Here is a 12826-nt window from a genome sequence, read left to right as displayed (position 1 = left end):
CGTTTGTATCTGTTTATCCTTTAAATCAAAGTCAAACTAAGTGCATTGTTTGGCAAAATGTAAAGCATCATAAAAATCAGGGGTATTGACGGACATCTTTATGAGCAGAATAATTGATTGAGTGAGAAGGCATTTCCGGCGGACAAAATGCATTGATTTGATGCATATTTCTCCGCCCATCCGAGGTAGAGGTCAGTATGGAGCTTGCGGAATGAGCCGAGGATTGCCGATTGAGTTTAAAGCACAAGAATCACAAATTAATTACACTTCACTTTGTTCATTCAGATGCTGAATACCGAAAAAATTCTTAAACGATATCTTTAGACATCATTCACTGGATCAGGCTGCCTCTCCACGGTTTTTAAGTGTAAATGACCGAGTTATCGTGTCTCAAAGACTGTGTTGGCACAACTGCCACTAGATGTCAGCGCTGGACACGCAGCAGGTGGGGTAGAATTATTTACAGCTTAATATTTAATTATTTAGTGCTAAATATCAAAGGCTTTTAGTGATGAGAGCTTTACTATATGGACAGACTGATATGATACAACGGTAAGTCACGTACACGGCTTTCTGTAACTGAATGGTAGACTATTTATTAGTATTATGTGTTGACTTTTCGTGAAATGGTGTCACAATTTACGGTGCACCTGTTGTTGTAGAAGTTGAAATGCCCTTATGCCGGGTGTCAATATAGTCGGCTTTCCCGACACCGAAATAAAAACTGTCTTATGATTATTTTACATTGTCTTTTAATTGTGGATTTATATATTTAAATTAAAAAAAACTATTTAATCGATAAAAAAATGTGTCAACTGTGTTGCCTAGATAGGCTGATGTTCTGTTACTGGGTATAGCCCAGTTCAGTGTTGTTTTGTACCATGTAAGCAATCATTTGATGGGATGAAAGAATGTTTTTAGTCATCCAGGAAGATTCGAATCAAATATGTGTATAAATCAAATGCTGGAATGTTACATTTTAGCAAACAAAAATTATTTAAAAAATATATATTTATATAGTGGGGTCTCATCCTAAGGCCTTTCAGTAGGTAATGACCTAGATAAACCCATCACCTGCTAAGTTTTACATGTAGCCTCCAGCACCATGTGTCTCAGACTGGAGACAATTTCTAGTCTTATGTCTATAAATAAAAAAACAAGTCTTAACAGGTCAATCCATATTTTTGTATTGGGGTATCACCCTCCCTCCCTGTCTACCTTTATCGCTTTGTTCTCCATTGATCTAGCGTTAGGCTGTCTGGTGCTTCTGTGTATCCTTTTGTACAGTTCATTGTATCATTTTTTTCTCATATGGCTCTGTAAGTCTTGTGGGTCAGAATTCCTTCTCTTTGCCTGTACTAGTACTTTCACAAGGAAAGGGAAGAGAAAAGAATAAGAAGAGTATTGAAAGGTTAATATTGCAAGTTCATCTCCATCAACAAAATTGAAATTTGATTTAAGTGTTTGTGATCATTGCTTTGCATTAGCAACTGATTGTTTGAAGTTCCCAACTACTAGTTGTAGAGGGAATGGAGAAGCATATGAGAAGCATTTTAATTTAATCATTAAAAGCCTAGTATGTAATGCTCTGTACAGTTCTAACAGATGCAAAGATTAAGATTTTCCTGCTAAAGAAAAAAAAGTACTGTTCACGAGATTTACCTGCCAAAATTAGTTTTCCTCTGCGGAGGGAGGAGGAGGGGGGGGGGGGGGGGCATTTTCATCTTCTTCCCAAGTTTTTGCTTGACCTGTCCCTGTGCTTTAATTTGGTGGTTTAAATATTTTTTCCGGTACATTTCCTGCTAGAACTATCAATGCCAGTGCTTTTATATGACAGGGTTTTATAGCTTTTAGACCTCAATTGGAAAATATAAAGTTTTACAGGATATATATTGACATACTAGTAAAAGCAAAATATGACCTAGGGAAATTTTTAAATACATACAGTATAGTAGTATACCTTTTTAATGAATGGATTTGAAATAAACAGTATATTTTTATAATTGAACAACCTTTGATCTTGCTCCCCAGACTAGTCATATAGCTCTCTGTATCTAGCTGGGAAAGTTAAAAAAAGTCCTTAACGATCCTCGCAAGCTTTTTCTAACATCAAGTGATGTGCTGTAGGGAGAATTCAGTTAGTTGCACATTTCAAAACTATTGACCTTGCAACCTCAGTGGGAGCGTTCCCATAAACTCATCGCACTAGCTGGATCGATCTGACTCTGATGGGATTTTCACAAAATTGCATTCATTTTGAGCAACTTTAATATGTGGCATGCCATCTCAAGCTGCTAGGAGGTAATGATAGTTATTGGCCCCCCCTAGTTACTTACACTAGTGGGCTTGATTTGATCTTAAAGTGCAATTTAAGATCACAGATTGTCTTACTAGTACATGATCTTAAACAAAGAGTAAGTCCATTTCTAGTCTAACAGCCAATTAAGTTGTCTTCCATTACACATTCTCCTATTGTGAGCAGAGGTGTCCTCTATTGTGAGGGGAGGTGTCCCCCCATTGAGAGGGGAGGAAACTGCTTGACCACTTATGTAGATGTTAGATCATTTTTGAACTTAAAAGCAGATTCAGTCCATTTTAAGACTACTGCTGTAATGATTATGATCGTGGATCACTACTAGTAGTTATCTTAAATTGCACTTTAAGACCATATCCAGCCCACTAGTGTTAGGGAGGTATTCCAGACTATTAAGCTGATTACACTGAAAGCACTTAGCGAGAAGCCCCACAGAGTTAGATTGATCTAGCTGGTACAATGAGTTTTTGGGAACGCAGTCAATGACTGCATTCCCACAGATTTAGATTGATCCATATGGATCAACCTAACTCCCTGGGTGTTCACGCTAATTTGCTGTTAGCCGAGGGCACACTATAGTTAATTACCCCCTTACAGCTTTTTGTAGGCGGGACAGACATTTAAGCTGACTAAGCTGACAGTAATCTATTGAGACTCCCCATGGGGATAGATCGATCTAAAATCTGTGGGAATGGGGTCAGTGTCTCATTTTGTTTGGTCTCAGTCTGAGTACTAGTAGGAGCCTGTGCAGAGAATGCACCTTATATAGTTTCAGATTCTGTTATATTACTGTATATATATATATAAATGCACAGCTGATACCATGCATAGATAATAATGCTTCAATACAATTCATACAAGATCGGTATTATTGAATATGCTGGTTCAGGTATTCACTACATATTCTTCATCAATAAATAAGTCAGCTCTAGAATTTCTGCATTTCTTAACAAATGGCTGCTGCTATGTCATATAGAAACATGATATAATGATAAATTTAAAATATAATGTAGAATTTTAATTCTATTTTAAAATCAAAAAATTAATTAGAATTTGGAAATATTTTCCAGATGATGCTGACTGGCACACATAGTGGGGGATAAGGAAGTTTCTCCATTGAAGTGAATCACACAACCTTTTCTATGATCATTTCTTTTGTGCTAGACAAGTAAAGAAAAGCAAAACGACAGGAAAAAACCCCACGGAAACGAGACCAGGCAGAGAGCAGTTAATTTATTTAGTCATTAAATCTGGCCAATGCATGTCAACGTGGATGCCAGTGCCAGCATTGCTGTCAACCAGAGAAGATTCTGCATAATGTCACCGGTGCACATTAACTGTTAAAGACCCACATCCATGAACATTTATTCATTTAGATATTCACTCTAGGAAGTTGCTGTATACATATATAAATACATCTAACTTATCGACCACCATCATACGAGATTGCATCCAGATCATCAGCTGGAGTAACAGTTAATAACTGAAATAATTTATTTTGGAATAGAGGTGCTCATAGAGACGAGATGGAGAAACAGGAGAGAGCCTCCTATTTAAAGATATTCCTAGTGGTCATGAACTACTGGACGATGTCCATATCAATGGTGTTTGCCAACAAGTATCTGGTGGGGAGTCGGTTCTCCTCCCTGGATTTGTCTCTCTTTGTAGCCTTCTTTCAGTGCATCATCAGTGTCGTATTTGTACTGTTCTACACACGGGCGGGGAAAATGTGCTATCCCGACATCCATACAATCAGCTACAGTCCCAGTATAGGATTATCGCGGAATATGGTCGTGTTATCGGGACTTTTTGTCGGCATGCTGTCTTTCAATAACTTGTGCCTAAAGCATGTCGGCGTGGCTTTCTTCCAAATAGCACGTTCTATGACTTTGATATTCACAGTTATGTTTTCGGCAATTATTCTTAAGAAGTACTCCTCCTGGAAGGCAATTTGTTGCTGCCTTGTCGTGGTTGGTGGATTCATTTTAGGTGTAGATCAAGAAAAAGTTGCGGGGACGTTGTCGGTCCGTGGTGTAATGTACGGCGTGACCACGAGTGTCTTTGTGGCTCTGGTGGGCATCACCATCAAAAAAGCACTGGATATTGTCGACAAGGATTCGGCCAGAGTGACGTTCTACAACAACTTCAACGCGGCCATGTTGTTCACCCCTTTAGTGATAGCAAGTGGGGAATTAGAAGCCTTCTGGCTGTCAGACAAAGCCAGCGATGTGTACTTCTGGATGGCCATGGTTGTATCAGGTATTTTGGGCTTTCTCATTGCGTGGGCCAGCGCCTTGCAGATTCACTACACCTCCCCAGTGACTCACCATGTGAGCAATAATGCAAAGTCTGTGGTACAGACAATTATGGCGGTGACTATCTATCAGGAGAGTAAACCCTGGTTGTGGTGGGTGAGCAATATAATGGTGATGACCGGAGCACTGGCATATGCTCTCGTGAAAATGAAGGAGGAAAAGAACCAAAGACAGATTGAGGACAATCTAGCCAAAGGGGAGCATCAAAGCGGATCGAAAGTATCGAATCATGTGATATGAGGCACAAGTGTGTGATGTCACAGCATGTCATGTGACTGGAGCTGTGACATCACAGTGCGTCATGTGATTATGGGGCTATGGGATTTCACACTTGTTAAACAAGGGGCAGTTGTGTTAACACACTGTGTTATATATGATAGCATCTGTGACATCTCAAGATATGAGAGACACATGATGTCCTGTGATGTCAAGCAACAGGACCTGTGAATAGTGCATTATATATATATATATATATGAGGGGCATTTTTTTTCTTTTTGTCAAATGTGATTTTATAGAAACTGTGACAACATCATATGCCATTTTGTACGAACAAACTGTAACATATTATGATCAAAAAGAATGTGAAACATGTCGCAGCATGGTGTTTTGCAGTGTGACATTATTGCATTTTATATGATGGGATTATGTGGCAAGGGATCTCAACATATGGATTATAGACTTATCCTCAGATACTCTTTTAATTCAGAATAGATAATGGTCTTCTGTGCATGTAAGTGCTATTAGCTTTGCCCACTTAAACTTTGTGGTTGTGATGTGTACTTCTGTGCACTGTGTACTGTGTACTTCAAGGTACCAATGAAAAATGCATGCTCTTTTCAGCTGTCTCTTATCAGTCTAACAAGTTTTTTTTTTCTTTTTGCACTGTTACTGCAGATCAGATAATGGCTATTAAATCCATGATCCAAGTATGTTTATTACATTCCATTTTTAGGAAGACATATCTCTTTTTTTTTCAGTACTTATTAAATGCCTGTTAGCCATTATCTTTGTGCACATACTTTAATTCCAGCTGATATGGATGTATTTCCATACAAAATTTCAATGTTATATAAGGTTACACAAGCCCCCTTGTTCTAGTACATATATATGCATGTTAAGTATGGCTGTTGATGATGATGATATTCAAACCCGAATATGATTTCTGTGTTTCATAGAAATTATTTTTATTTAAAAATCAAATTCTTACAGGTTTATGCTGTAGTATACATGTACAAGCTTTAAACTTTGAGCTCCTTGCAAGTAAGGTATGGTGTTGCTTGTAGATATCTTTGGCAAGATCAACACGAAATATGTGATAGTCCTCTGTAATGTTGTTTTCTGAAAAAAATAATCCAGTTTCATCAGCTGAGTGCGTACCTGTATACATTAATATAAATAGTTTCTTTGCACAGCAACTGTGCACTCCAATATTCCCAAGAAGGAGGACAGTTTTTATTATTATTTTTTTTTTTAAAGAAAATATGGTGTCTTGCACACGTCTAGCTTTGAAAAAACTACGCCTGAAGTTTGGTCTTCACTTAAAATTGGATTTTTTTTTTATTACTTCACGATTTACAATTCATATTGATATGTAGAGCTCATCAGTCTAAGGTGACTATTGCTCTGAAACATCAATATATATATATATATATATATATTTATTTATATATATATATATTTTTTTTATGAATTGTGCACGGCAACGTTAACCCATTTACATGTACTGTCAAGCTATGAATTTGTAACGGATCTATCATGCCTTATAATTTTGGTCTTCAGAATAATGCTAGCTTTTGTCCATTTTCAATAGTATCCTCTGTGACAAAAGACAAAATGGTTTAGTAAGTTTTATATATATAAGTAGTGGGAGAGCAGCACATAGAGATAATAGGCTTACCTGTATGGCCTAGATATGCTGTGTTTGTGTCGACCTTAAAATGAGTTCAAGTTATGTGTGAGTGGTAAAAACAGCCCTGTGTTTGGGCTAGATGTCGCATAAGACTGGTTGTAAGCAATTGTAATTTACTGCTTTATTTACATTTATTTAAATTTTACTTTTTTATTTCATTTTAGGGAAGGGGGCGTTATTATTATATGTTACATATAAACTTGATCTGGGAGACTTAAATTGGAGAGATCGAATAGGTGTTAGATTTCTACAGTTCCACAACAAATTCGCAGTGTAATCAAAAAGAAAAATTAGGGGATATTATTTTTTAAATATTGTATTATTGCTTTAAGTTTTTGTTAATTTTTAAAGAGAATGCAAGTATATGTTGTGTTAAATGAGATCAAAGCTCAAGTTCGGAATCTAAGGATGATTCTCAACTACAATCAACTTCTAAATTTATGCCTTGGGCGAAGTAAGCATTTTATTTGTCCAAGTTTTTTTTTCCTTAAGTGCAGTTGTGACGGGAATGGAAGTCCTAGGAATGGAAGTCCGGGGTCCTATTTATGATAAGTGTTAGGGTCATTCGTTGTCAGGCCCGTGGCCAGCTATTTCAAAAGGGAAGTTCTTTTTCTAAAAAAGTGGACCTGTTAGCATGAAACCTTCGTATACTTAAATAAAATTTTACCCATAGGAGACCTTTTCCCGACAACCCCCTCCCCCTCTCTACGTGCCTGGTAGTATTGGGGTTGATACGTATGTATATGGGACGAACGTCACCCGTACGAAGTAATGTGACACGCACTTGCGGACTACCATTCCTGTCACACCGGTTAAGCAACAGAGTACAATAACCCAGGAATGTATCTGTACATGTATACATGTACAGATACCACAGAGGCTTGCAATTACCTTTATTGGTTTTATTTGTTAACATTAACTATACCGTCCCTTGATAACAGGGTACTTGGAGGGAATGACGTGGTTATGGTGGAATGGGGTGTACTTTGAAATTTTCTGGTGAATGTTTAGAAGCAAATGTGGAAAATAAAGCAAAAACAAAGACTTGTGATTTTGATTGTTTCCCTTCACTGATGATAATCATGTTATAATTCAAGATTAATATGCACTTGTACGAGTATGTGTTAAAATCAAGTTAAACTCGTGTAAATTGAGGAAAAAATAATAAAAACCCTCTTAAAAATGTGCATGCCGTGGTCTTCTCTCGAAAGTACTCGAACAAGGAATAAAGCCAAGTGAAGAGCATTAAAGTGATAATAACTCTTCGTTTCGGCCAAAAAATGAATTTTCCTGGAGTAAACAACAATTTCATATATAAGTATAATAATTTATTTACTAAAATCGCAACCTAATAGGTTGAAGTTTTACAATGCGTCTTAAATAATAAAATCATAAGGTATTTTAAAATTAACTTAGAATTATAAACTAAACTAAAAGGACCAAAGACTTATAAGACAGTTTGAAGCAGTAATTTACATAAAATTTAAAAGACTGTGTATTATAAAAGATGATTTAAAACGCTCCGTTTTTACTTTTGGTATTAAAAATTTGTTGCTGACCCTGAGATTTCTTGGGTTCTTTTGTTTAAACAGATGGTGTAGCTTATTAAAATTCTTGATTTTTGTAAAAAAGTTCTTAAGTAAAACGACTCTTCTCTCCCTCAGAGAGGTGAGATTGCTAGCCTGTAGGGCATCCTTGTAAGTATAAAATGGGTAAATAATTCTAAGAGCTCTCCTTTGAACAGATTCTAAGCATTCACATTGTTCAGCTGTAAGACCAGGCCCCCACACAGGGCATGCATATTCTAGGACTGATCTAATTATTGATTGATATATAACTATTAGATCCTCAGTGGCCAGATTTGCCCTTTTCAACTGCCTTAGATAAAAAAGCCATACTTACCAATGGTTAATGAATCCATTTTTACATTCAAAGTTAGTCCCTGTTTTTTTTCTAAAAAGTTTGGTTTTTTGTTAAAATCTCTTAAGAGATTTTAACAGAGTATAGCCATCAATGGAGGTCACGTGGTCTAAAGACAAGCTCAGATATCAGAATAATAGCTATAACAACCATTTTTGTGGGAAAACAGAATATATTATATTTTTATGAGTCACTCACAATGTTTTTATTGTGAAATACAGATTTCATACGAAGAGTTATTATCCCTTTAAGTTATTTCAAAGTTCTTCCAGTTCTGGTACGCTGTGTATTCAGCGGAGTGATGACCGGTTAGTACTGAAAAAAAAATAAAAAAGCTAAGCCAGAGAAACCAGTTCTCCTTATCTTCCCATAAAGGCGTCAGGAACAGCCTGGGTCCGGTTATACAAAAAATAAAATAAAAAAAATAAAAATGAATAAATAAATAAATAAACGTAAGTCGGGTTCACTCTCTAAGAGCGCATTCTCAACGAATTAAGCCAGGCTTTACAAAGCCGGTGACCTAAAAATGGCGGACGTACATGAAAGAAAAACCGCCTAATCTTTTAATAGTCTCTCCGCCTCCCCACACGTCGTCCCTGCGGGGTACAGTAATTAAATCGCGTCTCCGTTCGCCATGCGGAAGCTACCTGAGAAATATTAAGTGCGCATGCTCATCAGTTAAACTCGTGGTGAAGAAAGCATGGCGGCTGAAGGCGATCGAAGGAAAAAAGCTCTTCTGTTCTATTATCTTTGAAAACAGAGACGAAAAAGGAATAATTTGGCCCGTAGCAGCAATGAATCGATTATCTACGGAGATAATATCACCAGAGATATTCACGGAAATATTAATGTTCGGAGCCGAGATTTAATTACTCTACCCCGCAGGGACGACGTGTGGGGAGGCGTGTGAGAGGCGGAGAGACTATTAAAAGATTAGGCGGTTTTTCTTTCATGTACGTCCGCCATTTTTAGGTCATCGGCTTTGTAAAGCCTGGCTTAATTCGTTGAGAATGCGCTCTAAGAACTTAGTTACCAAGGTTACATGGGAGGTTGCAGGAGCAGTGTAACAGCACTCTCATGTAAATCCTTTTTTTTTTTTTTTTTTTTTGTGTGTGTGTGTGTGTGTGTGTGTGTGTGAAACCAGGGCCTGTTGTTTACAATGATGTCGAATAGAGAAGGAAAAATAGCACGGCTTTAGTTATTACATGCAGGTCGGTTTAATGGTTTATAATGGAAATTACCTGCATGGCACAGTAATTAATCGACACGAGGGTCTGTGAAATAGCAATCCCGTTAGCTGAAGGGCAAGGAAGCTGCAATATGGATCACAACATTTCTGTCATTGTTTATAACACAAAGGCAGCACCTTGGTAGATTTCTCTACCATAAGGCAATTTAATTTTTTTTTTAAGCAAAGCCATTCAAAGAGAATGCATATTAGCCTGCGTTTTTTATTTGTAACTTGGCAGGTTTATTAATAGTACCAGCAGCGTACTTAATATCCATGGATTTAAGGTTATTAACGGTAAAGACACGTGGACGTTTTAACAAAAGCTTCCTCTTAACATTTCTTTATATCTCCTTTAGTGTTTTCGTTTTATTTAGGGTGATGTCAGTACTACTTAGTACATTGATACCAGTGCCTCTCTTGTTAAACTATGAAGTAGTAAAATGCGTAGAAAATGACTGCAAATGACCAGAAATTACTATTGTTTTCATTTTAAGTAACCGACAGGGGCAATCCCCTCAAATACCTACCCACTAGATACATAAGTTGTGAACCCTCCAATTTCACGTTTTTTAAAGATTATCACTTACCATTTTATCCCAAAAAACACCATAATTAACATGAATTATAATACAGGAAAAAATAAACGAAAAGAACGGTGCAGATATACACATTTTTTTATCATTTATTCAAATAAAGAATATCAAACTACTCAATCCTGATGTTCTACGGTGATTTTTATAGAAATCAAAATCACAATCAAACTGAAAAGACGTCAAATGTCACCAAGTAAATTAAATGCACAATTATCATAACTGTGCTCTCTAAGTGATACGTGTCTAAAAGCCTATGTAAGTCAAGCCTAAAAGAGTGCATATTGGTCGAGCACTGCAATTATCTATAACCTGTTTTTAAAATTTAATTTAGTTGCTTTCATTTTAGCGAAGGGAGTATTATAGAGGAATTATCAGGGCTCACTTTGAGCATGCAATAGCTCATTCTGCCACTGCTATGACCACACCTCCACCTGTTACCGCAGCTACTATACCCAGGGAATTATATCGAATATAATTCCCTGCTATACCGGAGACCACATGTACAGTAACCTGTTTACATCATACAGGTAACTTCCGTTCACGACTTTGTGAGGTCTGTGAATTGCCAGTATACCACAGGGTGTGTCTGGCAGTGACTAACACAGGTGCTCTCCAAGGGGAATTATATATAATAATACAATAAAATTATAATAGATGAGTAACTAAAATAATATATACAATAATAATATAAAGTATTTATGTAATAAAATATTTTATGTTGTGCGCACTACTTAAATAACGAGCTTTATTGTCACCACCCTAACCAGTTAAGAAATATCTGCACGTGCAGCCTTTCAAGTAATGTAGATGAAAGTCGCTGTACATGTATGTACAAATGTTTGTCAAGATGATATATATATATATATATATATATATATATATATATATATATATATATATATATATATATATATATATATGAGTAACTAAAATAATATATACAATAATAATATAAAGTATTTATGTAATAAAATATTTTATGTTGTGCGCACTACTTAAATAACGAGCTTTATTATCACCACCCTAACCAGTAAAGAATATATATATATATATATATATACTTTGTAGGCCCCTATACATTAGTTTCCCACCCCAACTTTGTTTAGGAAAGCACATCATGTTAAGCGAAGTCAATTTATCCAGAGTACTAAAAAAAAACAACTAAAAACAACAACAACAAATGAGAATGAAATCGATCGACGCACAGTAAAATTGAACAGTCTTCTTGCTCGTTGACCTTTTCCTTGCTGTACTTTTCAATTATATTAAAAAACAAGGGATAAAAGTGTATCCTGACCGCTCTGTTTTTAATTTTGACACAGTATATATTTTATGTGATCTTTAAAATTTGCTACATCAATACTTTAAAGTTTGGTTAAATTTGACAGTCTTTCCTAACTTCTTAAAAGACATTCTACGTCTTTCCAAAGTAGAAGAATTGAAAAGATTAAAAACTTTATCATAAAATCTATCAGGGACAACTATTCTCCATCCCCTTCTTTGGACATACTAATGGTTTACATTGATCCGAACTCCAGAACTAATGCCATACCGGATAAGAATAGCCAACAATTGAGTGCATTATATATTGGAAGAAAATTATTGTCAAATCGTCGAGTCGCTTTTTTTTTCCAAAGAACTTAAGTATTTGCAGTTCAGCATATTGAGAAATCAGTTATGTCTCATTCTGTCAACGTTGGCATTTCTCATTCCAATTATTGTAAATTATATTGAAGGCCAAGGTACATGTATGTTGCAATCGGGTTAGAGTCTCGTATCCTCACTGAACAAGTTCACGCATCCTATGCCCGGTCTTCATTGTTTGAACTGCTGGGCCAAGTCATTTATTTCTTTAGCGAGTTCTCTGATCTTATCAGCCTGTTCAGACCCGGTCCCGCGATACATCTTAACGCAGGACTGTGCTAAGGTGTAAACATCAAAGGGTGCCGCCAGCACGCTTCCTACAGCTCCCATGTGCAGAAGTCGAAGCCCTTTGTCAAAACCACGTAAAATCATGATAGCGCCGCTTGCAACGCTTAAACCCTCTAAGAGCCTAATTTTACTCGAAAATGGATACAAACCTCTATGTCTAACGGCAGAAAAGACACCAGGAGATCGGAGCAACTTTTTAAGCCTCTCTAAGGTCTCTTCATATGCTTTGAACCTCGCAATAAAGGTATCAACTGCCATCTGTGCCGTTTCGCACTTTGATCTGGTGGAGTAATACTCATTTATTCCCGAAATGCCGGTTGCCATGCCTCCAAAGCCACTCAGAAGTCCGCCAGCGGCAAGGACCGGCGTAATCACTATAGATGCAGGAAAGCCTGCAGCTATAAAACGGACCGCCAACAGAGAAACAATAGAACCGGCACATTTTCCTGAAATTTGGTAAAAAACCTGAAACATTACGGGTCTCAACTATTTCTACATTAAATAGGTGATACAGTGAAATATGAGAATAAAAATTTAAATACACGATAATCTTTAAAAAAAAAAAGATCAGTCGGAAAATCTTAACTCTAAACAATTATGGACGATCTAAG

At 36.6% G+C, this 12826-nt stretch overlaps 1 protein-coding gene across 2 annotated transcripts; it reads left to right on the top strand.

Moving 5' to 3' along the window:
* The first annotated feature begins 16 nt into the window (after positions 1-16).
* LOC106169443 (GDP-fucose transporter 1) lies at positions 17-5995 on the top strand. 2 transcript variants are annotated; one of them, XM_013548904.2, is made up of 2 exons: positions 17-445; positions 3385-5995. In XM_013548904.2, the coding sequence occupies exon 2, from the start codon at positions 3841-3843 to the stop codon at positions 4867-4869; it is 1029 nt and encodes a 342-aa protein (XP_013404358.2). In that variant the 5' UTR covers positions 17-445; positions 3385-3840; the 3' UTR covers positions 4870-5995. The 2 variants fall into 2 exon arrangements, with proteins under 2 accessions (XP_013404358.2, XP_013404357.2); XM_013548903.2 differs by having other exon boundaries at positions 17-552.
* The last annotated feature ends 6831 nt before the right edge of the window (positions 5996-12826 follow it).

This window comes from Lingula anatina, chromosome 9 (assembly GCF_051362555.1).
Source record: "Lingula anatina isolate TDL-2025a chromosome 9, LinAna3.0, whole genome shotgun sequence".
Lineage (NCBI taxonomy): Eukaryota > Metazoa > Brachiopoda > Lingulata > Lingulida > Lingulidae > Lingula > Lingula anatina.
Note: the sequence above shows the minus strand (reverse complement) of the source record. Positions and strands in the feature narration are given on the sequence as shown.